Source organism: Meriones unguiculatus, chromosome 3, assembly GCF_030254825.1.
Source record: "Meriones unguiculatus strain TT.TT164.6M chromosome 3, Bangor_MerUng_6.1, whole genome shotgun sequence".
Lineage (NCBI taxonomy): Eukaryota > Metazoa > Chordata > Mammalia > Rodentia > Muridae > Meriones > Meriones unguiculatus.
Window position 1 is genome coordinate 73,077,325 of NC_083351.1, and position 26,307 is coordinate 73,103,631.

Below are 26,307 nucleotides of genomic sequence, written 5' to 3' on the forward strand. Positions count from 1 at the left end.
ATCCCAAGATTTGGTGGGGAAAAAAGTGTCCAAGAGTTACTAGAAGAATAATGAGCAGGAATCGACACATCACTAAGTCATCATTAACCAAAAAACACTTGGCCTCCCCTGTTGGAACTTATTGATAAGCCTCTTAAAGTACAAAGCATTCAGATTTTGCACTGTTCACATACTGGTCTTTGCAGTTTATTACCTCCTAGCAATGTGGAAACATGTTATAGTTAGAAAAAGCAGGACCTTTCTTCACATTTGTTGAATTGGATGTATTTTGGTGCCACCGTGTTGATATTTAGAATCAGATACATTCTAAGGCTCTTCAAAAGTGATCATGTTGCCTTCAAATGACCTTAAGGAGAAGGGTTTATTTCAGAGCTCCCTAAGAGACAAAAGATGCTCACAGCATCCAGCAATAGGGATACCTATACCTGTTTTAGCAGGAACGATAATTAAACAGGGAATATGTTGAATTGAAGGTAAAATGAAATTAAAAGTTGATTTTAAAGAACATAGATTGTAACTAACATGTGTGAATAAAGTTGCCTAGGGTATGAATGATGAGTCAGCAATAAAAACATCTTTACTTCTGTTTTTGTTTTGGTTTGGTTTGGTTTGGTTTTTTATGGAAAGTAAGCAAACACATATTTATAATCAATTTCTGAGGGAGAATGAGAAAAAAGAGAAACTCATGTCCATGGCCTCCTGCATGGCTCAGGTGGAGCCCTTGAGGCACATTCTTTACTGACTTTTTGCAAAACATTTAATACTAAAACTGAAAAAGTCCACATGTCTCTGTTAAAGTCTCACGGGGATGCAATCTGAAGTATATCCAGGCAGCAAGGACAAACTATCAGTTTCATACTGTTTTGCAAGGATTAGTCATGTCAGATTTCTGTGGCTGAACGTCTCCCACACTCCAGGACTTGGGGAGTTTGAAGACATATGGAATATTTCAGCCCTCACTCAGCATTTCACCTTTCACTGCAGAGCGTCACCAGATTATACAACTGAGCCATGTACATCATCCATTTAGTCTGAAAATGGGCAAACGACGTTTCACAGAACTCAGCTCAGGAGAGAAGAAACATCCTGCAATGAGCAACATAAGCAGTTGTTTTTAAAAGAGGCTTGAATGTCAGGAATGGATCATCTTCCTGAGAGCCAAGCACACAGCTGAGGCACACAGGAAGCTCCACACTTACTCCTCCCGCTATGCCTGAGAGACACAGGCCACAACTTACTTAAGTTACTTCCATGTACACAGACTTAGAGGTAGATGCTGCCTTCACACTGGGAACTATTACTAACATTCACTAATTCAACGATGTAGATTCTCCTCTCCATCGTTGCACATCTTCTCTCCTATGTGATCTACAGAACAGACATGTTTTGCTATGTTGTATTGCTTTGTCAGTACTCTCTACATTCTTATGTCATTCAAATTCAGGAAGTTAAAAAAAAAGACAACAGGAAAACCCAAAGTAGAATCAAAGACTGCATTTTAAATTTATTATTTTGTTTTAGTAAACCTAAACTATTATCATTCATGCTGGAGTCTTTTAATTTCTTTGAATTAATGTATACAGCAAGCTCCCAAATGTTTGTCCCACATGAAGTAACAGAGAAATAAAAAATCAGTATCAGAAAAAGTCATAATCTACTGAATAATTTAAAAAACAACTGATAACATAATGACATAACATAACATAGAAACATAACATAGAAAATATGCTCCTCACAGTGAAAAGTACAACAATAAAAATGTGTATGAAGGAAAAAGGGTAAGAGGGCAGAGAGATCAGTCGTGTCCCTGAAGAATAAAACAAACTCTAAAGGTCAAAGCCATGTTGACCCAGCTTTAGGGAAATAATAAAAGTTCATTAAGTAAGTGAGAGAAAAATTCTAGACAGAAGCAATGGGTACATAAAACAGCCAGAACTGAAATTTCATAGACGTTATCAGAAACATAAATAACTCAAGTACTGCTGACATGGAAAGGATGATAAAACCCATGACTGGGGGAGTTAGGCCATTCCATCTGGAGCCTATAAATCTATTTCTAAGTGTCTGGAATTTACTTTCTAAATTAAATACAAAAAATGTTAGAAAGTCCCATATTCTGGTTTCTGTTTTGAATGATCTAAAGAGAACAGAGAGAAGATAAGCTCAGGGTTATTGTAAAACTCCCTTGTCAGGAAGAAGGAATAAAAATGTCTGTTTTTTTATTCTCCTTGAAACCCATGAAAAATAACAGAGAGGATGGAAAGCAATAGAAACGTTGTTTAGTAATCTGGCTGTTTATGAGAGAAACTGCCCTCTATGAAGAGGAGTCACCAAATAAAGTAAAAACTGGACTACGTTTCAGGAAAGCAGCCACGACTTCAATAAGCTGTGAGGACACAGTGCACTCATGTACCACAAAAGCACCCCTCTGAGCTGAGATGGCCTGATCCTGAGACACTGGATCAAGCTCCAAAAGAGAGTGCTGATTTAAAAAAAAGTCAACCTTCCTACAATTATCCACCCCAAACCAAAAGTTCTGGAAAGAACTTACTCAGCGAAAATATCACAAGTAATCAAAAAGCCACCGTGGATCTATAAAAACACAAATGTCAGCAGAACATGCTTAAGAGATGAAGGCATGAAGAATTTGAGAATGGTTATTCAATTGGCATGGCATTCAGAAGCTGAAAAAGTAAAAGGAGTGGTGAGTTGGGAAAGGGCCTTTGAGAAGCCCAGAAAGGAATGCAGTGACCAGGATACACAAGGGTGCAAGAGAGGACAGGCTTGCCCAGCCTTTAGCTAGCACATTAGAAAGAAAGAGCAAAAAGTCTATCTGTTGCCACAGTAAAGAGAAAAGTAGCATAAGAGGTAAACAATTTAAAGTTCTAAAACATAAAACACTTTTTAAAGTGTTCCACCATTACATGGGTAATTTTTTAATTTTAATTTATCTTTTATTTAGACATAAGGAGTTTGGATTCTTTTTTAAATTAATTTATTTTTCTTCTCTCATGTGTTACATCTGGACTACAGTTTTCCCTCCCTCCTCTCCTCCTAATCCCTCCCCCACCTCTATTTTTCCTCAAGACCCGGAACCCAGGAGACCTCTGCTCTTCCTCCATTTCCCTCCAGAAAAGAACAGGCCTCCTAGAGATATCAACCAAACATGGCATAACAGGTTATAATAAGACTAGGCAATGTTTGAATTCTTAAAGCAATTTTTTTAAAGTAAATACGTGTTGAAGGCAGTTTCAGGCAATATTACTAGATGTCTTAGGTCCTGAGTTTATTCTCTAGAATAGAGGGTTTTCTACAGAAAAGTGGGACTATTCAAAATTGATCTTTTTAGAAAGTGGAGAAGGCAGAATACATGTTCATGGTTATGCAAATAAGCTGCTGATTCAATACAATTCCAGAGACACTCTTTACATGTATTATAAACATTATCTTAAAATTAATATAGAATCACAAAGAAGGTCAGTAAACCAAGGCAACCTTGAGCAAAATGAACAAGGCTGGAGGCATCCCACTACTCGACTTTAAATACTACTCTCTCCTAGACATGGCTGCATAAACAAGAAAGACCAGAACATAGCAATACCAATAGACATGCTAACATGGAAAGAGGGAATTTTCATAGTGTGCCAGCCCAAAACAAACACAGGCAGCTAAGGACTGTGTAGAGGAGGAGAATTAGCCTCTTCCATTGTTGAGCAGCCTAATTGGTTAGCTAACACACAATGATCAGCCCTGAAACCGTATATGCACAAACAAAAATGAACTCAGCAAGTTGTATTTATAATTTTGTTCATTCACACATACATATATGTAACAACAGTAATTTAAAAATATTTAAAAGAAGCTCTCAGTTTGACATGGAGGAAGCAGACCTAGAAGGTGCTGGAGGAAAGAAAATAAAGGGTTAAATAATATAATCCTACTTATATTAAAATGCATAAAAATAAATTTAGAAAGAAAAGTATGTTACAAAGATATAGTGAGCAAAACAGCATGTAATCTCTACATATACAGATGCATAGACCCAGAAATGGAACAGAATAAGAATAAAGATCATAAGTAAAGACACAGTTCACCTTACTGATTTACTTCAAAGGCACCAAGAACACCAAGTGAGAAAATGACACTCTTTAGTAAGTGACTCTGGGAAAACTAGAAATCTACATAAAAAAGATTGAAATTAGAGTATTTCTTTATATAAAGAGTCAATTCAATATTCCATGAATGTGCAATTAGTCTGTGTTTAACAAAAATGTATTTTAAAAACTCTAATGGATTAACACATTAACACATGTAAGGCCCCTAAAGCACAAACTTACTAGAAAAAATATTAAGAAGTGTCATGACGGTGACAAGAACAATATGTTCTCAAAAGAACCTTAAAAGCAATAGAAACAAAAGCAAAATTAGAAAAGTGAAATTGTATTCCATTGAAAACATTCTGTACATGAAAGGAAGCAAGTAACATACTGAAGAACTGACACACGAAATGTGATGAAGTATTCGCAAAATTTATTTGATAAAGAGTTAAAATCTGCAATGAATAATGAAAAATAATAGTAAAACAACAATAAAAAGAATCACCTAAGTGAAAGTTCATAATTGGCATTTCTCAAGAGACACAAATGACCAAAAGGAAACAGAAAAAAAAACCCTGCTCAGAATCACCAGTCATCAAGAAAATGAAAGCCGAAGCCAAAACCACAAGATATTACTCCTGTTAGAGTGGCAACTGGCATCAAAGCATGCAAAAAGCAACAATGGTGGCAAGGATGAAGAGAACGAACTCACATCAGTGGAGGTTACCAAGAAGTCTGAAGGAATCCCGGGTAAAGAACACGATCCACAACTGGTCAAATCATAGCAAATAAGCAACCACGGGGTGCACAAACCCACCCAGTACATTGACAATGCAACTTCTATACTAAAGGCTCAGAGACACTGCAGTCTTCTTTCCTCTTGGGTCCAGAATGATTGTAGGAACCATAGGACCAGAAGAGTTTGGCTGTATAGTACCTTCTAGACGTATCAGAGGAGCTCCAGAGAGACACAGCAATGCCTTAGGTGGAGGATCATACCATTTCTCGGTATTTTTGAAATTTTTCTTTATATTTAAAGTAATAAAGATATGGAATTTAAAACAAAAGGATGTTTGAATTCTTAAAGCAATTTTTAGAAAAGCAAATCTGTGGTAAAGGCTGTAGGTAATATCTCTAGACTTCTAATGGACTGAGTTTATTCTCTGAAATAGAAGTTTTCCATGAAAAAGTGTAAATGTATGAAATTATTTAACTATATATTCTGTAATGTATCATTGTACTAGATTATTCTATATAAATAGGAATCTAAGGGAATGAGAGCTAAGACATATCCTGACCATTGGCTACTGTTGTGAATATTGCTGTATCTAGACTTAGTCACTTCTAAGGCACAAGGTCAAAGACCATTCTTAAGCCACCACTGTGCACAAAGTTCTACTCAAAACCTCCTGTCTTTCATGTAGGTCAGCCACAAGGCCTAAGGAAACTGAAAATGACATGTCTAACTTCCTATGAGCAAAGAGACAAGGTGTAATAGCAAAAGAGGGTTAACCCCTGAAGGAGGATGTCCTTTAAAAGTGCAGTACTTCTCGTTCCATTCCATTGCTTTCCATCAAGGTTCCGGGAACTTGGAGCTGAAGTATGTATATAGATGTCATGACTATTCTAGTCTTTAGAATGTTGTCTGATGCTTTGCTAGTAATAGGTTTTGGAAATATGCACTTGTAGTAGCTTCCATGAGTTTCTCTAAATTTTAAGATTTATTAATTTATGTATTTTAAATGTCAGTATCTTAAATCTGTTTTTTAAGCCTCAATACAATGTTTACTTCCTCTTCATTGTATAGCTTTCATGTTAAAGCATTCATAGTTTTTCTGCTTGGTCCTTTCTCAGGATATTTCCTCCTTTAGAAACTGGATGTCAACACAAGATGGAGTGGATGAATACTAGGGGCCTACCCCACACATTTCTATTACTTTTCAAAAAGAATTGTCTACAAAATAATGCCTGTCTCCCTTCTCAGCATCCCCAACATCAATAAATCACCAAATGCTGGGAGATCATCAGAATGATGGAGTCACCGCACTGAGATGAGCTTGAAATAAACATTGAAGATGGCTATTAAAGCCACGTCTGAGACACAGAGTAGAAATTATATTCTGAGAATACTCAGAAGTGAGGTATTTTTCTACGACAGTAGACTGTGGATGGGGTGGGAGAACTCCTAGGTAGTTATACAGACTCACAAGCTTGTCCAATATAACAGAACCATAACAGAAAACAGCAGTGTCCCTGGGTGAGCCAGAACCTGCATTTCTTCTACATGCAGCTCAATGAATAAGCAAACTAGTCCTAGCAGTAAAATTCACGCCATGGAATGAAGCAGAGTACACAGCACACACTCCCTTGCTTGTGCCAAGAGCAATTTTATCAGCATTCCTTTCCAATGCTTGCCACTACTCTGTACCTGACATGTGAGCACTGTAGCTAACAGAGCACTTCGTATAGGACTGGGTTGATTACACATCCTATTCAGGAGATGCCTTTAAGTCCACCAATGAGAGGCAGAGGCAAACAGATCTCTGTGAGTTCAAGGCCACCCTGATCTACAGAGTAAGTTTCAGGACAGCCAGGGTTACACAGAGAAGCCCTGTCTTGAAGACAATCTATGTGGGTCGTATATGGCTTATCAACTCTCCGTGTTTTTTGCCCAACTCATCTTTTCTTCTTCTTTGTCCTCCTCCTCCTTTTTCCATTTCCTGACCACTGTCCTGAGAGCTTCCCAGGCTCTTCTCATCTACACTTCTCACACTTCAATAAAATGCAGTCTTTTTGTAATAAAGCCCACAACATAGGACCACTCCGTTACTATGGTAAATTTTCAGAAATATCTGATCCTAGTCACTTGGTGTCATGCTTTAGAAAGTATTCTGGTTCCCTGTGAGACCTAAATGCCTTAAATGTAATTTTGTCCAATTTTGCATGGGACACTCCATCCAGTAAGATTTTCAGTGTCTATTTTCCTGCCTGAAGAAATATTGCCTTTGTGTTCCCACTGTTCCATTGAGAAAGGATACTGCTGCACAGACTTTCTGATGTCTTTGCAGATGGGCAAAAAACTCCATATAAATCAAGGAGACCTAGGTGCACCTTAATATATTTGAAAGTGCACTATAGTTTCTTCTCTCTGGGCAACAGTTTCTTCACTTGAGCTTCCTCCAAAGGTTTGTGTTGCTTACCTGTTTCTAGAAAACACCACTCCATGGGACCACACTGAGGATGTGGTGAGAAACAGTGAGCAGTAGATCCAAGGTACAACTTTGCCACCATTACGCTGGCCCCAGGGCATCTATAATTAAGCATCGGGAGACCAAAAGTCCTTTGCCACTGAGAGTCTCTATCAACTACATAAACCCCTCTTTGTTTGCTTTTGTTCCTTCTAATTATGCTCATTTCTCTAAGACAATGAACAAAGCACAGAATGAGAGCAAGGATAAAAGTTTCGGCAGCCACACAAAGTGGCATTGAGAGCAGAGAGACAAACACACTCTATTTGAGTGGTCACAAACCCCCTCATGGACAGCTTCAAAGGTAACATTCACTCGCAACACAGGGGAAGGGCAGAGAGAGGGGGTGGGGAAGCACAGAGATGGGCAATGTCATGGAGGTAAAAGTCTCAAAATTGACATCACAAACACTGGCAGGCTCTTCAAGTGAAATAGATCACTCCTTTTTTTCCCCTTTTTCATTACTACTCCACCTTTAAGATTCTCTACCCAAATATATCCCTAGTTGACCTCTGTGTGAGCTGTATTTGAAATATATGGTTTGTTTTTAAAATAAATAAGTATTTACACATATTAGGCTTTAAAAAATGGCAATTTCACCATTAGCTTGTAAAATCTGCTCTTTTCTGCTGAATACTCTTTATAGTCAGTTTGTGCAGGCCCCTAAATGCCCTTTGAATTGAAATGTTACTGCCACCTACCGTTCTTTTTCAGGGAGGTAAACAAAATGAGAAAAGAGTTTCTTCAAACTGAAAGGTAGAGGAAGAACGAAAACAAAACGAAACATGGGCCTTCAGCACAGGAAAGCAATAGATGGAAAAAAGAGGTAAAGTTAGGCTTACCTATTTATTCAATAGAGAAGCCTGACCATCATACTGTATGTGGGTATTTTAAACCTGCGAGGATTTAGTGTAGGGATCAGTGTTTGCAAATATGTACATTAGTGTGCTTCTTAAAAAGGGAAAAACAACAGAAAAGGTCCAACCTTTGGAGATGCACCCACAGGGAACCAGGGGTGCAGCCTTCAGAAACCAGGCTCATTGGCAACGCTTAGGAAGCCCTGAGTAACAGCTTGGCTTAAGAAAAAAATCTGTTTGCATTTTGGGAAGATGTAGTTTATTTTATTTAAAAATTTTATTACATTTATTTATGTTGATGGGGGGCCACTACACACAAATTGAAGTTAGACGACAGCTTTGGTTAGCTTTGGTTAGCTGGTTTTTCTCCTTGCACCATGTGGGTACCAGAGATGAAAGTCAGGTCATCAGACTTGGCCACAGCACTTTTTAATTCTCTGAGCTATCACAGGCCATTATGAAGTTTTTCAGACCAGACATGGAACCCTGAAGCTCTGGACTAACTGGGGCCTTCAGGGTTAGCACAGGAGGCTTCTAAGGAAGGTCATCTCACATAGTCATGATCAGGATACCTAATATCTATGTTGAGATGTTCAGCCATTGAGAAAGCCTCACCTAGCTAATTACAAAGTCCAAGCAAGGACTCTGAATCCAATTGTACCAAATGGAGAAAAAAATAATAGGTAAAACTGTAAGCAGGTTCAGTTCCCTTCCTATGATGTTCTATTAGGGAGTTGAAGATTCCTGCTCTACCCTCTCCTTAGGAGAAAATGTCCACTGGAGTGGGAAGCCTGACTTGAGAAGCCTCTGCCTCCTCTCAGCCCCTCTATGTTCAAGAACAGGGCAGTCTCTTAGTCACACAGCACAAAACATGAAGGAACCCCGTGAGAAAATAAAGACACAAGAACCACAGTCATGATGACAGCAAAGTGCCCACAGACTCTCTCTGAGAAGAAATAGGTTGCTTGCACAGCACTGATAAGAACTTAGCTCCATTTATCCATGAGAGATGCCTAGAACACATCCCCTGCAGTTTCTGAAAACCTAATGTGGGGATGGGGCTAACCACCCACCAAGAGCGAGGAAAGGAAGGTAAGGCAGGGTGCACTGCATGGCCTTGAGCACGGGAGTCAGAGAGCTGGAAAAGGAGAAAGCATGGCCTCCATCTCCCTAGCTTCAAATATGGGGTTTCTCACTCATATACAGATAGCTTTCTCCAGTCTCTTAAGAGTTGTTACCCAAGGATCACAAAAATTCTCACCCGAAGGGTCACACTCTCAAAACGCTCTTCTTCCCATTTCCAGTAGTGACTCCAGCCTATCACATCCTGGACCCCACACCTGAACACACATTGCTGAGAATCAGCTTTAAAAATGACCAGCTGGCTGGTCACAGTCTATGTCCAGTTGCTGCATTTGGGTGGAAAGGATGAAGGCAGCTTAAAGGCACCCTCCCAGCACGGGCAAGAAAAGAAGTCTTACAGAAGAAATTCTTCATGGCACAGGAAGAGGCAATCAAGTCACATTTAACACAAGTTGTGGCCCCTTTAGGATGATTGGGATTAGCCTTGATCCTGAGTGATAATTCCCACATTGTCAGAATACCCTGTCGCTATATCCAGTAATGTGGTGGAAATCCCATGGCACAGGGGCTCCACAGGGTGTAGATCTGAGAAGAATGAACTGGCAGCTGCCTCAGCATTGAGTTTTGCTCCCTTTTGGAAGGGGAGAAACAATGTTTTGGACCCCAGTGAAACTGTGCCCATTTTTCTGATAGTGTGGGTGTTGGCCCAGAATGCTCTAAAAGGCTAATAATTCTAAGTAAGGAACTTGACCCTTTAGAAGAGAGGTACTATCAGTAGTAAAACTAGCATCCTTTGTTGTAGGTGGTCATGTTTTAGCTTGGACATCATCCTCCCTACCCTTTATGACTACTCCACTTAATCAAACTGATGAGAGTCAATACCATCCTGTATCGCACAGCATGGAGCTATTCCTAGAGGAGGCAAGACAGGCCGTGCACAGCCTCCACTTCTAGCATGTTACTGCAAACACTTTTTTTTTTTTTTTTTTTTTTTTGCCTAAGAACATTCCAGCTTCTGTGTGCTGGATAGAGTTATCACTGTCTGGTTTTAAATACCGAAGCAGCTTTGTCACAAAATATCTCTTAACATTTTGCCAGCTTCTCCTAATGCCCAAAGGCAAACTGTGTTGTGGAAGGTAAAGCTATCATCTCTGCTCTGCTCTGATTTTATTATTTATTTATTGAGATTTTTATTTTATGTTTCCCTGAGTTTATGTCTGTATATCACATACATGCAGTGCACACTGAGGTCAGAAAATGACTTTCGATTCCCTAGGGCTAGAGTTACAGGAGGTTGTGAGCCACCAAGTGGGTGCTGGGTGTGAAACCAGGCTTCTAGAAAAGCAGCCATCTCCCCAGCCCCTCTGGAGGCTTAGTTTTTGAAGGATATTCTTACCACTCCCTTGGAGTCTCTGTCCACTATTCCCAGACTGTTTGGTAAACCAAGAAGAAGCAGTGAGCTCTCTGAAATGTTCCATATTAGAGTCATTTATGACTATCTATACATGCAGAGTCTATAGATAATTAGGATTCCTGGTTGCCGAGTCATCTTCTCCATTCAAAGAATATCTAAATATCTTCAATGACTAAGTAATAAAGAAAACCCAAAAACCCAGGAATGTAATGGGAAGCATCTCATGGTACAGATTGCTTGACACAACCTTTCTTGAGCTCGTCAGAGTTGCCACTAACTCCCTGTACCCACCATCAGCACTTTCTACTTTTTAACTTGTGAAATATCCACATCTCATCTAAGGGATATGGGTATATCTTTATTATTTTGCTACAAGCTCTCCCTTGATCAAATATATTTACATTGAAGTTTGCAACAGAAAGATGGATTGCACAGCCATGCAAAAGCATTCAGCAGTTTATCTATTATTTTGTTTTAATATGATTAGGGTTAGGTTCACCACCTGTGTGTTTTGGTCTGATGGTATACCTTTGCTCTGTTGCCCAAGCAGGTCTTAAATCTGCTTGCTTCAGCCTCCTGAGCAGCTCCTGAGTAGAAGCCTCCTGGCGGGCCCGCTCCACCTGCCCCACCAGGCCCAGCAGGCCTTTCCTATACCACCCAGCATTCATGCATTCAGTCAGTCTTCAAGCTTTGCTATATGCTGCTATTCCAGATACAGCACAATGTGTTGCAGGGACAGAATTAGCAATGCAGTTTGGCAAATCAGGGAGTGCATAGGATTTAAAGAAGCCTCCAGTTGCTTTTTATGCATGTCAACCATTGTTGCCCAGGTGTGAGAAGGTAAGGTTGCCAACTTTTACAAATGAAAAAAAAAAAAAAAGGACCACTTAACAGTGGTAATGTTCCCAGTGCTGTAATTGTTGGCAAAATTTAGAACTCATAAAACTGGAAAGCCAAAATTTCCTGGCAGCATTTTCAAGAAAATGTATGTCTTAATGTTAGAGCACGCATCTCCTAATCCTTTTCCCCCTCGCAATGCCAGTTAAAACAAGACCTGCTCACAGGGACTCTATGATGATTATCCTCCTAGGTAAACTTGGAAGCATGACTTGATTTCCCCAAATGTATAGGACTTCTGTGTAAGTATTTTTTTTCTAGAAGTGGTCACTAAAGAAAAGAAATTATCTTATTAGGTACTTTCTACACATATAGGTACAGGACATCTTGCTTGTTTGGCTCTCAAAGGTAAGCACTTGAGGATGACAAGGAGATAAAAGGAGACCACAGGAAGCTGTGCTTTTCCTGTATTTTTTTTCAGATTGGGTGATTATCCAAGGTGAGTACGACAGACCAGTCAAAGGTGGGCAGGCATGGAACTCAACTATCTTGGCAAAACACATGCCAGGGATGATCTCTTTTCTGACTGATTTCATCTCACAGCCCAGCAAAAAAACCACACCCCACTAAGAAGATTAATTTTCTCCTTCTTATCTGACTGTGATGCTCAAAGGCTATTCCTGCAGTCTGAATCTTCACCCAATCATTCATCTCCCTCTGGAAACCTGGAGCTTTGACAATAACCACAATCCCCATTTTTCCTTGGGTCAGGTCATAACCTTATGTTTCTACAGACAAGTGGGGAAAGAAAATAGCCAAGAAACAGGGGGCATGAAGCTACATATAACTAAGAACTTGTGAATTTTCAGAAATGGGAAGGACTTAGGGTTGTTATCTTGATATCATGACTGTAAACTATATGGAAAAGGACACATTTTTGGTTTAAAATATGATGATTTGTTTTGGCAGTCCCTAATGTTCTCTCAGTTACAGATTTCTTTAAACATATCCTGGAAAAGTGTGTTCTCTGAGGGAAATTTCTAGTTATACAAAATAAAAGTTTATATTTACCAGCTCATGTGAAATAGGACAGTAAAATTTGCCTAAGAATCCATTCAAAGTATGCTACTTTTTAAGCCAATTTCATTAAGTTTTAAAAGTATTTCTATCTTCCACATAAGAAAAAATAAATAAAAGTGGAGTATAAGGGAAGGAGAACATTCTGGTTTCTAGTTTTCTCTTTGTATACATCCATATGATACATATCAGAAGGAATTGCAACCAATGTTTCTAAAAGATTCCCCCATTAAATATAAGCTTTTCAAGGCAAATGTACTTCCTATTTAGGCTAATATCTCCATCACCTATTTTGGGCACTGAAGGGGACCAATATTGGTTGGTTCAGTAGTTGAATGTGTTTCCCAGAAGTAAAATGAAATTGTAAATCAGACTTCACTCAAGCTTGCTTACAGTGACTCTTGTCAGAGAATGAAATATTATGCCAATCGCAGAGATCCATCAGCCTTGACCAGCTGATAAGGTCAAGGTAACTGATAATGTAACAGATAAAAGCTTAGACATGAGAATCCCCAAGGCTTCATAATAAACTTAATGTCACTTCTTATTAGTGTCAGGCTATATCCTGTCCTTCGGCTGTATAATATAGTTTCATCCTTGTATCTTAGACCAGGGCCAAAATAGTCCCTTCTTACTTAGGTGAAATTTCTTCTTCTTGAATCTTCCAGGCTTAGGACTTGAGAATAATAATATATTAATATAACATATAATGCAGTGAATAAATGCATGTCTTTCCATCAATACAGTATAGTCTTTTAAGCAAAACTCTGAAACCTGGAATATTGTTGTTACTAGAAGCTAAATCCATCTCTGGGCCCTGTGCCTGCCGACTCCCTGTGGACTCAAATGTTACTCTTACCTATTTTCAGAGTACTCATAGCACACTGGAGTTTTCATTTCCTTTCTTGTCTCATGGATGTAGTGATGAGCACTCCAAATAGATTGTTTGCTAAATTTTTAGTTTTCCCTCCAAACAAAACACAGTCTCACTAAGGGTAATTGTTGAGAAATTAATGATAAGGACAAAAATGTATTTATATTATGAAACAAGATCTCATACAGTTTACACTAACTCTCTATGTAACTAAGAACAATCTTGTACTTCTGCTTTTCTTATCACCAACCCTGGGCACAACACATGTTAAAGAGGTATTGTTATTGAACTCAGCGTTTTGTACTTGCTTCACACGGGGTTCTATATTTTCTGGGCAAAAGCTCCATCTACATGCTATTTTAAATATACTTTCTTAGACACAGAAACCATGTTGTGAAACCTAAGGCAAATTCATTACAACCCTAACAGAAAATTGTGTCAGTCACCTCTTGCCAATTTACTTCAAAATCAGATCTTCAAGATTGTCCTTTATCTGTTCTCAGGTTTTGAAGGACAGTGTACAACCTGTGCATCCTTCCTTGGAATCAGAGACCCTTCTGGAGGACCTCTGTGTGCATGGGCATGTTCATACCTACCCCCAAATTCTCATGATGCTAAATGGAAACAGTGTGAACTCAACAAGATACAGCAGAGACAAAAACAGTTCTTCCTGTTCATGGCTTCATTTTCACCACCCTTGAAGAAAGATGGAAAATGGTGTGTCTAAGAAACTAAGTGCTCAAACAACGAGAAAATACTGAGAAGATACATGGGTACTTTTGAGTGGGGAAAAGCCTTGGAGTGACATGAGTGCTGTGGCAGCAAAATGAGCTGGGCAGACTGGGCACTAGTCTTCTTTCCCCCATCCCGTCCAGAATATTGACTCTCTTATTTATCTTCTCAAAGAACCAACTTTTTCAATGTAATTCTCGGTCATTTATTTTGCCTTTTTCTTTTTGCTATTGACTTATGTCTTTATATTGACTGTTTGTCTCTCTCCCTATGTCTTTATTTTTTAATTAATCGATTAACTTTACATCCTGCCTGCAGTATCCCCTGGCTCCTCTTCTCCCAGTCCTCCCCCCTCACTGCCTGCCCTCCCTTCCCAATCCACTCCTTCTCTATTTCTCTTCAGAAATATCAACCAGTCTTAGCATATCAAGTTGCAGTATGTCTTCAATCTTTACTGAGGTTCTTCTGTCAAATGAAATACTTTATATATTTGTATACAATAACTTTTATTGATAAATAGTTTAGAGTCACAAATTATTGTGTGAATGCTATTTTAATGTCAAAATTCTGAAAAATAATATTTATTAGCTTTAATGGTTTCTATTTGTTCTTCAGGAATCATCTACTTTATAGTATCAAGATGTTGAAATTAAACCTTTTTGTCTCCATGTTGATTGAAGCTTTAAAGCTGGACTAGCAGATGACAGTGTCATTGCAATAGTTCCTCATGTTCTTTCCATGTATTTATTTATTTATTCTTGAATATTTCCACTATGAAGGTACTTTGCAATATTAATAAATTGTAAATATATATATATATATATATATATGCTGTAGCACAGAAAGACATTTATCAAGATACTGAAACTTGGAGAGGAAAGGGTTTATAAGGCTTATACTTCCAGGTCACAGTTCATCATCAAGGGATGTCAAGACAGCACAAACCATGGAGGATAGTTGTTATATGGCTTACTTACTTACTTTTCTCTGGTTTATGCTCTGTTAGCTTTCAGCCTAAGCTTACCTCTCCTGGAATGATACCACCCACAATGGGCTGGGCCTTCCTACATCAATTAGTACAAAAAGATATTACAATGAGTGCTCTGTGTCCAAGGATTCAACCAATCAAAGATTTTAAAAAATTTTCAACAAAATATTGTTTGTAGAAAACATGTGGATGGCTCTTGTTATTCTTCTCTAAATAATACAGCACCACAACTACTTATGCAGTGTTCATCTCTTCATCTCACATAGGTAGTGCATAGAATAGAGAAGTGGATTATATGCTGAACCATTTTCCATAAAGCACTTTGCTATCTACTGTGGTTCGGAGAAACAGAGGAGAGTGCACAGTTCAAAGAGAAATCAAGAGTTCATTCTGACATTGGCTGTTATAGGAAGTGCTGCATGTATTTGCAATTCTTCAGAAGAATGTCCACCCACTACTTTAGAAACAACCACTTCATATGTTATGATGTGTATGTCAATATGCTCTCTAGAGAACATTCTGACAACAGAAGCCAAGATTGAGGTAATAGTCCACTCTCTGGAAATCACAGATATATACTGAAACACTCAGCTTGTCCGTGAAGGCTTGATATTTAGTTCTGCAGATAATTAAAACTCTAATTTTCCAATAAGTCTGCCCACAGATAGATAGCCACTTATTTATCTATTCACAGATAGCTGAGTCATCCCTGTCCACAGCCCTAATTCTGTACAAAAAAGAAATAGAAAAACATTCTGAATTGTAAGCAATCAAAATGCTACCTGAAACCACCAACACAGTTTAATTAAAAAGAGAAAATCCATAGCAATTCATTTCTTCCTTTCTCCTCTTCATGTAAGAAAATAAGAGGTAATACAGGGAAGTAATTAAAATGAAGTCTCTTTTGCCCTCACAGTGCCCAAGTAGAACCTTTGCCAATGAAATAATTAGCTTGAGATTTCTCATTTTTCTCCCTTTGTCCTGGGGAAATTGCTTCCGGTCTTTCTTTAGAAACAATGCAGTGTCTTGACTCCTATTTTAACTGGGGGCTTCTAAGAAGCTTAGTAATCTTGTTATTCTGTGGAAAGGTAAGATTGAATGTTATAAAGCCAGTGTCACTATTTGATTAGAACCCTGTACTGAATTGAAAAAAAAAAAAAGGTCATTTCATAAATGGCAGAGTACTTCTTTATCTTCTGTGATTGGGTGATCGTCCTGAAGTTAAAACTGGGTGCAAACAAGTTTAATTGTGACCTTAGAGTGTTCTCATAATTTCCTGCAGCAAATTATGGGCAGACAAGATGATTCACTCAGCACCAAGTATCAACTTCTCTGCAAAACTCCAAGCTGATGCTACTTTTCCAACCGTGATCGTACCTGAAGAGAAAGGATGCTACGGTGCTCACCTACACACAGGAATTGTATTTGTTTACCCATACATGCCAGACACACACATTCAAATAATGCCTGGCTTGTCCCAGCTTCCTTTATGTCATATTAGAGAAGGAAGCATCAATTGTAGTTCACAGTTCCAGGTTATGATATCACTCTGGGAAAGTCTCTGTGGGAGGACCTGGAATTAGTTGTCATATCATATCCACACACAAGATTAAAGAAAGATGAATTAATGCATCCATGCTGACTACTTAGTTAACTTTCTCCTCTTTTATAAAGTCCAAAACTCAAACTCAGGAAATGTTACCACCCATTGTTAGACTGGCTCTTCCTACATCAATTACTATAAGAAAATTTATCACAGTCAGGCTTATAGGCCAACAATCTAGACAATGCCACACTGAGACTCTATTCCCAGGTAGTAAGTACTAAATTATGTCAAGGTGACAATTAAAACTATCACATCACTGTAGAAAAAAAAGAACCTATAGGGCAATGTTGCAAAAGCACATACATACATTCAGAAATTGAGATACAGCAGCCAATCCCAGTGGTCACAAAATGAAAACCTGTGTGGCCCTTCCTAACTATTCAAAGCTCTCGTATATGTCTTCAGGATGGAGTTCACAGAGGGATATGATGTACTCTGGTTTCTAGTAACAAAAACACTAGTGAAGTCCAAAGTGTTTACAGACCCAGGTGTCCAGTCTCAAGGAAGCTCACAAGGAAGATCAATAGAAGGTAGAGATACATCAGGCCAAAGCCAAACAAAACAAGTAAAATGTCGAGTGACACAGAGACATGAGACAGCAGAGGCACCAGCTAACAGCCCATGTTGCAGATCCTCCCTCCCCCATCAATCACAGTGTCACAAATGCAAACAGCAAGGCCCAGCTCTGGGCCCTGTGTCTGACATACATGGTGGTTTCAGCAACAGGACTTACCTTCCACCTTTGGGGAAGAAACAAGGGCAGTAGCAATAGCCTATTCCATTCTGGGAGTATCTACAACTCTGACCAACAACCCACAAGAGGAATTTTTATGCCTAGTGTTAAGGTTTTTGTTAAAATGGTCTACGGCTCTTGTACAAGTAACAGTATTCTCACACTGAGCAGGCTACACACACACACATACTCACCACCACCTCCATCAACAACAATTAATAAAAAACAGACCAGGAACTTGACAGAAAGCAAGGAGGGGTATAAGGGAGAACTTAGAAGGAGGAAGGGGAAAGGTAGTGATGTAATTATATTATAATCTCAAAAAGTAATTACAAAACAGCAGGAGACTCACTGTAACCCTCTGGAGTGGCTGAAATCTTTCATATCTGAATCCTCGTAGTGGGGCGTGATCATCCCCAGCCCACTGTCGCTCAGCATACGTTTCCTCAGGGCAGGGTTCCACCAGTCAGACAGCCTGGGGCAAAGATGGCACCAGAAAGTAATGGAACATGCTACTCTACTTTTTTCCTATAATGATCTTGTTCTAAATGTGAAAGGGGAAATCCATTTTTACTATAACAAACTTCATATTCATCATTTCTCAACAGTCCTGAACTATTTGTATGATTTTTGTCCTTTTTTTTATACTGAGGAGGTACTTCCATTTGAAGATTAAGTCATTGTACTACATGCGACATGAGTAAAGAGTTAAAGGAGTCAGACACAGAAACATAATTCAGAAAATGAGAAAGTCCAGTCTTCGTAGCATCTTTGTTTTCAGAAGGCTGAGGAATAAGAAACCAAGGATGGACTGACAGTCTAATGGATCGAAGTAACAAAATTCTAACCAAGAATAAAGCTATTCCTTTGGGTGAATACTTGGCATGGAAGGAGGAAAAAGTCCAAAGCTATTTTAACAGATGGCTCCATCCTCATCAAATAAATCTGAGTCTTTATTCTGTGGGGTGAACTTTAGACACCAACAGCTGCTTCTTCCTTAGTAGGGTATTGCATCAGACTGGATTCTCTCTGGTGAGTACACTTGTTTATGCTTTTATGGATACACAATCTGTGTTGGCTTTGAGTGCCTGGATATGCTTTCTTGAGCAACCTGCATTTTAGCCATCGGTCGCATACACCAGGAAGCCGCTATCTGTTACTCTTCCCAAGGACAGAAACATTTATCTATTCATACTTTTTAGCTATTGGCTCTTAGATATTTTCACTAGTACCTGGTACATAATAACTCCAAATCAGTATTTTTAAATTGTTAAATGTTTTTTTAAATAATAGACATTTTACAAGATGGTACTGTGATTTTACTATGAATATAATGATAACTATAATGTCATTTGCTTTAAGAATATCGAATGCTTTTTTGTAAACTTTTCTAATTTTCAATTTTGACTCAGTCTCAAATACTCTTTTTAAGATTTATTTTATTTTTTATTTTCATAGACATTGTGTCTTTACATGTGGGGATGTACACATGTGAGTGTAAGTGCCCACAGAGTACAGAAGAGGGCATCAGACTCCCTGAAGCTGGAGTGCACATGGCACAGACTCCCAATGTGAGGGCTGAGAATGACACTCAGGCCCTCTGCAAGAACAGTGCATGCTTAACTGCTGAGCCATCTCTCCAGTCCCTCAAATAGTGTTTTAGTACAGTAATCTGTGAAACTTTTCTTTAGTGCTAATTAAATTTTGAAGAAATATAGCTGCCTATTTAAATTATATGCAAATTAAGTACTTTTATAATAACAACTAAAAAACAGAACAAAATTTATCTCTAAAAATGGGTCTCTCTCTCTTTACAACAGGGTTTCTCTGTGTAGCCCCGGTTATCCTGGAACTTGCTCTGTATAGACCAAGGTGGCCTAAAACTCACAGAGTTCCACCTGCATCTGTGGGGATTAAAGGTGTGTGCCACAACTGCCTAGCAGGACAACTTTTCTTAACATATGAAAATTAAAAAATAAAACCTACTTCAGCTAAAAACAAACCATGAGATCTATATCAGAAACAATGTAGTTCAATCTCAGGTTTTATGTCTACTTTCTATGCAAAATTAGGCAAGCAACATAACCCTAAGGCTCCCTCAATTTTCTTATCTATAGATTTAGGATGCTCACAGAACTCAATTTGTAGGGTCATTATAAAATGATAATAATATGCAGTGAATGTCTACCACATGATGAAAGTATTCTAAGTGTTTTGCCTGTGTCACTTTATTTACTCTACAACCAATTTATTAATAAGTGATATCAGTATTTGCACTCACAGATACGGGAAAATATACTTAAGGGAATCAAGTCACTATGAAGTACAATGAATGATACAAGAGTGGCAAGAACAATCTAGATATTTTGTTTCAAGCAGTCTAGAAACAAGGTGAAAAGAAGAGGATTAAATCACCCATGTCAACATTTGATCTGTATATAAGGCCAAATAAAACCCATATAGATGCAGAGAATGGAAGGATCAGTATTTCTAGCCCCCAGCACAGAATAGTAAATAAAGCTCCAGTAAGTTAAGAGGCTAGGTAAGCATGAGAATTCCTTCACAGCCATTCAGAAGACTGACATACAGAACCAGATGCATTTTACTTTAAGGAAACATCAATAAATCAACATTCAAAATGTTTTTATGTCATTAGAATATCAAGTCCAAAGCCAAAAAAGATACAGGGGTGACTCCACAGCCAGCCAATGAGCCACCAACCAAGAAGAAACACACTCACCCCGAAGCCTGTTCAACCACCAGGTCAGGCATTCCTGGAGGTGTCCCTGTCTGCTGTGACACCACCATATCTGGGTCCAGAATAAAAATCTCATCATGAGAAATCTCCATCACAAAGTGCAAATGTTCCTTAGGGAAAAAAACAAACCTGTCAGGGTGCTGATATCACCATCCTCAGATCAACAAAACCAAGCATGCTTGGTCTCAAAGAGAAGTGAACTGTGCAACACACCAAGTAATTCCACTTTTCCCCCAGAGGCGTAAGTATTTGCTGTCCCTCCCTGACTTAATAGTGTAGCAGGCAGAGGACAATGGGGAGAGAAGAACTTCCCTGGTTCAGGAGTCACACCTGACCAGGATCTTGTCATACAGAACCAAAAATTCCCAATTCTTCCCAGTTCTATCAAAGATGTGACATCCCAACAGCTATCCGCTCCAGCACAAGGACATGAGAGCTCAGACCTCTGCCCCACAATGTGACCAAAGCTAAGTGGCAATGGTTACAAAAAACCTGAGTTTCAGTGAGTCTAATACTGTATAGTTTTTTTTCCATGAAAATATGAAGAGTGGGAGGAGTAGTTAACATTGTGTGAACATAATTTTTCCTTATTATTAAAAATGGGGAAGTATTAATAAGCCAAATCTATGCTAGCTATATTTATACTAGGTAAACAAAAATGCATTTAAAACATGTATACTTTGTTTTGGCCACAGTACAAGCAGCATAAAAACAAACAACCAAAAAAAAAAAAAACAAAACAAAAAAACCTTAAGAGTGGAGGACTGTAACAATAGTCATAACTCAAGTTATTATCTATTCTCACTTGCCATGTCAAGCCATTTCATTAAGCCTAAAAGTCATTAAGCACATGCAGACAAAAAGCATTGTGGCTTAGATTATGAACACCAGCCTATAATCTGGGACTGCCTTAATCTTACCACTAGAAAAACTTTATGAAACTAGTTATCAACATGGTGCACTGACTTGGGGACACTTCACTTTCAGAAATAAGCTGTAAAGAACTTACCTGAGATCTGTCTATTCGATAAAAGCGGTCAGCAGAAGTTGCTAAGGAAAAAAAATATATATACAGAACATTTAGAGTAATTTATATTTGTCTCAGATTTATAGCCTTACTTTCTGCTGTGCTGTCAATCAAAACCTTTGTATTATAAGCATGCAACATAGGTTTTGCCAGTTCCTAAATCTATTACTAAAAAAATCATCACTTCTATGCTTTGGCCACCATTATTTTAGTGCTCCTAAGCCCTTCCAGCCACACAGTTCCCTGAATTTCGCTTGTCTTTAAACAATAACTCAAATGCCCCTGTCTTGGTGAAACTGAAACAGGGCAAACAGAGCAGAGGGTTCTCCATCTTTGAATTCTTGCTGAGGCCATTTCAGGTTTAAGTAGAATTTGATCTCCTTGATGGAGAACCCTCTATTCTAGGAACACAAGGTCAAGGTGCCCTAGCTAATTTATCTGCTTCTGTAAATTGCTTGCTTGTGTAGAACCCCCACCTCTGACTAACTGGTTATCTTTGCTTCTGCCAAATTGCTTCCTTACACAAAGTGCGAACTGCAGCTGTTGATTGAGATGCCAGGATTTGGTTTTTACTTCAAAAACCCTGGGCTCTGGATACTCTATAGTTAGGACCTGAATACCTACCTGAGTGTAGCAGTCTCAGATGGCTGGAATAAAGACTTTCAATTGGCTCTAAACTCTGTCTGAGTGGTCATCTCTGGTGGCCTCCCCATAACAAACCTTTCCTCTACCCCAACCACCTACAGCAGAAAGTCTGTTGCTCTGAAACCCTGTGCACAAGGACATCTTACTTAAACCCTTTATAGAAACTGTCTTCAAAGATGACCCTAAGACTAAACCTGCGTCTTTAAAGGGCCATCTTTGATCTATTCTCACATGTCTCCAGGAGTTAACACAGGTCTTTCACAGAGGGGAGGACTGATTATTTGATTAAGTAAATAAACTTAGAAAAAAATTGCAGTTAGATAGAATGTGACTCTCATTTTGGAAAGCAACTTGGAAGATGCAGGCCAGAGATCACATATGGCCTCAAAGAAATCATTTTCCTTCCGCACTCTGCCCCTAGAGTCATGTCTGAGGAAAGCCAATGACAAAACAAAGATTATTGTTTAAGCAATCTTAAAATTAGATTGGGCTGAATCTCTGATTTGAGAAAGAAAAAATTCTGAAGTAAGACATAGGGTATTTTCCAAGTTATTTGATTCTTCTTAATATTAAAAGATTGTTTTCTTACTTAAATCTAACAGAGCCCAAATATGAGTTTTTACAAAGCAGATCAAAAGCGAGAGAGAAAGCATAACAGAGAAAAAGATGCTTGTAATGAGAAAATCTGCTGCTTTCTTCAGCAGCAGATGGGAGCAGCTGCAGAGAACCACAGCCAGACACTATGGAGAGAGAGGGGCTAAACTGGGGGTCTCCTCGGAGCTAAGGGAATTCTGCAGAAGAGGGGACAGGAGGATTGTTCAAGTCAGGGGGAATGGAGAATACCAAAAGAATGTGGCCCCCACTGAATAACACAGGGTGCACATGTGCTCATCGAGACTGAAGTGGCAAGCATAGGCCAGCAGGGCTCTGCATCAGGCCCTCTGCATATATGTTATGGCAGTTAGCTTGACGTTTTGTGGTGTTTTCCTAACAGTGTGAGCTGGTGTATCTATTAGAGCTTTTGTCTTGTCCTGTTATATATCTTGTTTTTCCTGTGTGGTTTCTGTCTCTTGGAGGGCTGCTCTTCTCTGATGGAAGATGGAGAGGGAGTAGATTTGGAGGAGAGGGGAGGTGGCAGGGAGATAGGAAGAGTGGAGAGAGGGGAAACATGGTCGAATGTATTGTATAAGAGAAGACTCTAAAAAGGAGAAGAAAAAAATGTAACTCTGAAGGAAACTGGGCTCAGAAATAGGAGAATCAAAGTCCTGCTTAAAAGCCTAAGTCTAAAGCAATGTAGTCTCAGCAGTACTTACTCTTCTCTGTTCTTTCAAGTACAACTTCAGGCTTGACGCCATACAAGACTTAATCATAAAAAAATTTCAAAACACAAACATATCATTTTGTATGCTAACTTGAAAAAAAATTAAAAATAAGTGCCTAAAAAATGAAGAAAGGTTTACAACAGAACGCTTATGTAGTAAAACAGTTTCATAGTTAAAACCATTATCCATAACACAATTTAATCTAAGCCTATATATTGAATGCAATGACTGTGTAAATGTTGGGACCAGTAAGCAGGCACTTCTACAGCCAGCTCCAAGGGACCTAACCAGTTATCAGGCAGCTGTGAAGATACCCTGACCACCTAGAACTACCTGTGCATGTCCCTGGGTCACCCTATAAGAGAACTGGAGCCCTCCCCTTCCTCTCTCTATTTATCTCTCTTCCTCTCTTCTTCTCCTCTCTCTCCCTCTCTCTCTTCCTTTCTCTGTCTCTGCTCCCCTCACCCCCTTCCCTTAATAAACCTCCCACGTGGAACCGATCTTGTGGTGTGATTTGTGGACCCCGTGTAACCTTCACATTCGCATGTTTCCTAACATTGGTGTGTTGGCCGGGAATCGAACCCGGGTCAACTGCTTGGAAGGCAACTATGCTCACCACTATACCACCAACGCTAAAGGCATTCTTGATTTTCTTAGATACATACTGCTTCCCTGTGACTCTGGGAGTGGAAAATGATTGTGGATTAATCCACTGCTCTGGATTAACAGGAACTGAAGGGAAGTCATCAGTCAGTTGAGCTAGGAACGAAAACCCATATCTTAGTTGATGGTGTTAGATTTGGTAGCTACATGTGACCTTCTGTGTATCTAACCTCTATCCATTCCACCCCCATATCCTCTCAGATGGACACACCAATAAACAAAAGGGCAACAGCAAGGAAACTATGTCTCCATGCAGACAACAGAAACTTCACCCAGCTACACTGGATAGCAGACAAGCAGGAATGTAAAGAGATGAAGATGTATTGCAGTGTAGATAATTAGGTAGAAAATTGGAATTCGACAACATCTAGGAAAGTGATAAATGCATCAGATGGCAAGCAGACTCATTAAATGATCACATGATAACTAACACCATTAAGTGTGCAATAGGTCACACTCAGCAAAAAGTTACAGATGCAAGGGAAACTCTCTGTTTCCCACAAATGTGTGGACAATATTGAAATGACAGCCTCACAAAACTATGAACTTTAAAAGGTGTGGAAATAATGCAGGAATCAGTATCCACTTGTGATCACACAATGTAGTTCTTGGCCCACGCTAATCTGAGGTAGGCACTCAAGACTTTCAGCAAAGGAAGGTGATAAAGGGAAAGCGTCAGTTACAAAAATTAGATGGTGAAGTGCTTTGAGGGAAATGACTTCAGGAAAGATCAGCAGCTCTGCCTTGTTGAACTGTAAACTCCAACCAGGGGAAGGCTTTGTGAAAGATCTTTGTGTAGGCCACACCTTGTCCTGCTGCCTCCCACCCAGTCCCAGTCCGGTCCGTCCCCAGCACTCACCATCTAGGAAGCACCACCGAGGGGACAGCCTCTGAGCTGAGAGCGCCCTGGGGAAGGAGGTTTCTTGGTCCTGGAAAGAGATGCAAGCATTCTAATCCTCCATTGAAATGATAAAAGCTGCCCTCCCTCCATTTCCTCCCTCACCTACTGGGAGTAAGTAGTAAGTCTTTCCTCAATGAAATCCTAAAGTAGAGCCAAACCAAATTCTGCTAAAACCAGAAGCCCAGGGCTTGCTTTCAGATTGTTTTATCTCCCATGGAGCTCCTTAACAATCAAAAAAAAAAAAAAAAAAAAAAAAAAAAGATCCCTGGAGGGATTCCACTGTTGCATCCAACATTAAGAAAGGACCTGAGTTCAGGCTTACTTCAGCTGGAGAGAGAGCATTGCTTCCTTGCCTGTTGTGAAGTGGAGAAGTTGCCTATGACTCTATGACTTCCACTTCTTTTTCTACACCAGTAGTGGGGATGAACACGGATAGAATAGGAAAGGACTGAACTTTCTCTACTAATCAGACAGCCTGTAAGAGACATGAAAAGCCATCTAGCAGCAGCAGAGGCAGGTCTCCAGAGAGTGAGGGAGCAGGTAGTACAGGGAAAGGAAACCCAGTTCATGCTGTGTTGGGGCTGTCTCTGCCCTCACCCTTTCCACATGATACTAGGATGGCAGCAAAGGGAGGAATCATTGTGTCAGGTTGTCCATTCAGAGATTCATTCTGTCCCACACTTGTCCACTAGCAATGTGCACCTCTACCTTAGCCTTCTCTAGACTTCTCATTTCAAAGATGGTCAATACTTAATCTTACTTGATTCAAAGACCAGCTGATATAAATGCATTCTTTCCTCTAGTTTGAGAATAAAGTATTTCCTCTCCAAAATTCAGCACATACTTGTAGTTTCTGGATTTGCCTCCATCTTCCTGAGAAACTTCCTTTCTATAACATTAAAAATCCACTCTATTACTCTTGTACACAAGTCATCCTCTTTGCAGTTGATCTCTTAAAAGACAAAAGTCCCTCAATTGATCCTATTTCATCTTTTGATAATTCTCTCTCTCTCTTTCTCTGTCTCTCTCATTCTTTTTGCTTTGTTTGGTTTTTATTTTTCAAGGCAGGGTTTCTTCATGTAGTCCTGGCTGTTCTGGAACTCTGTAGATATAAACCAGGCTGGCCTTGAACACGTGGAGATCCACCTCTCTGCCTCTGAATGCTAGGATTAAAGGCATGCACCCACCACTGCTACCTTTGATAATTTCCTTAATCATCTCTTCTTTGCCCTGCCAACTCCTGAAACATATACAGTCTGTCCCTCTCACCTCCAACTCCCAGGCATACATTTAATCATCCCTAGAAATTAGTCTTTCAGAATCTTCCCAAAGAGTACCAAGAGCAGCCTTGCCCCCTTCCTGAGTTCATAATATCCTTCTTCTCACTTCCTTAGAATCACTAAATTTTACATTTTTTTTTTCAAATTTAAAATATAATTACGTCA

The 26,307-nt window shown here is 39.2% G+C and overlaps 1 protein-coding gene and 1 non-coding gene across 10 annotated transcripts in view; both read right to left on the minus strand.

The window, feature by feature from the left end:
* Dgki (diacylglycerol kinase iota) overlaps window positions 1-26,307 on the minus strand; it is a 453,496-nt gene that overhangs the window by 52,913 nt on the left and 374,276 nt on the right. For all 9 annotated transcript variants that reach the window (XM_021638217.2, XM_021638216.2, XM_060380194.1 and 6 more), the window contains 4 exons: window positions 24,821-24,890; window positions 21,314-21,354; window positions 20,287-20,414; window positions 17,899-18,021 (listed from right to left, as the gene is read on the minus strand). In XM_021638217.2, coding sequence (XP_021493892.2) covers window positions 17,899-18,021; window positions 20,287-20,414; window positions 21,314-21,354; window positions 24,821-24,890 — 362 coding nt within the window. The remainder of the gene's footprint in view (window positions 1-17,898; window positions 18,022-20,286; window positions 20,415-21,313; window positions 21,355-24,820; window positions 24,891-26,307) is intronic.
* Trnag-ucc (transfer RNA glycine (anticodon UCC)) lies at window positions 23,860-23,931 on the minus strand. The gene has a single exon. It is a non-coding gene; the product is annotated as a tRNA-Gly (tRNA).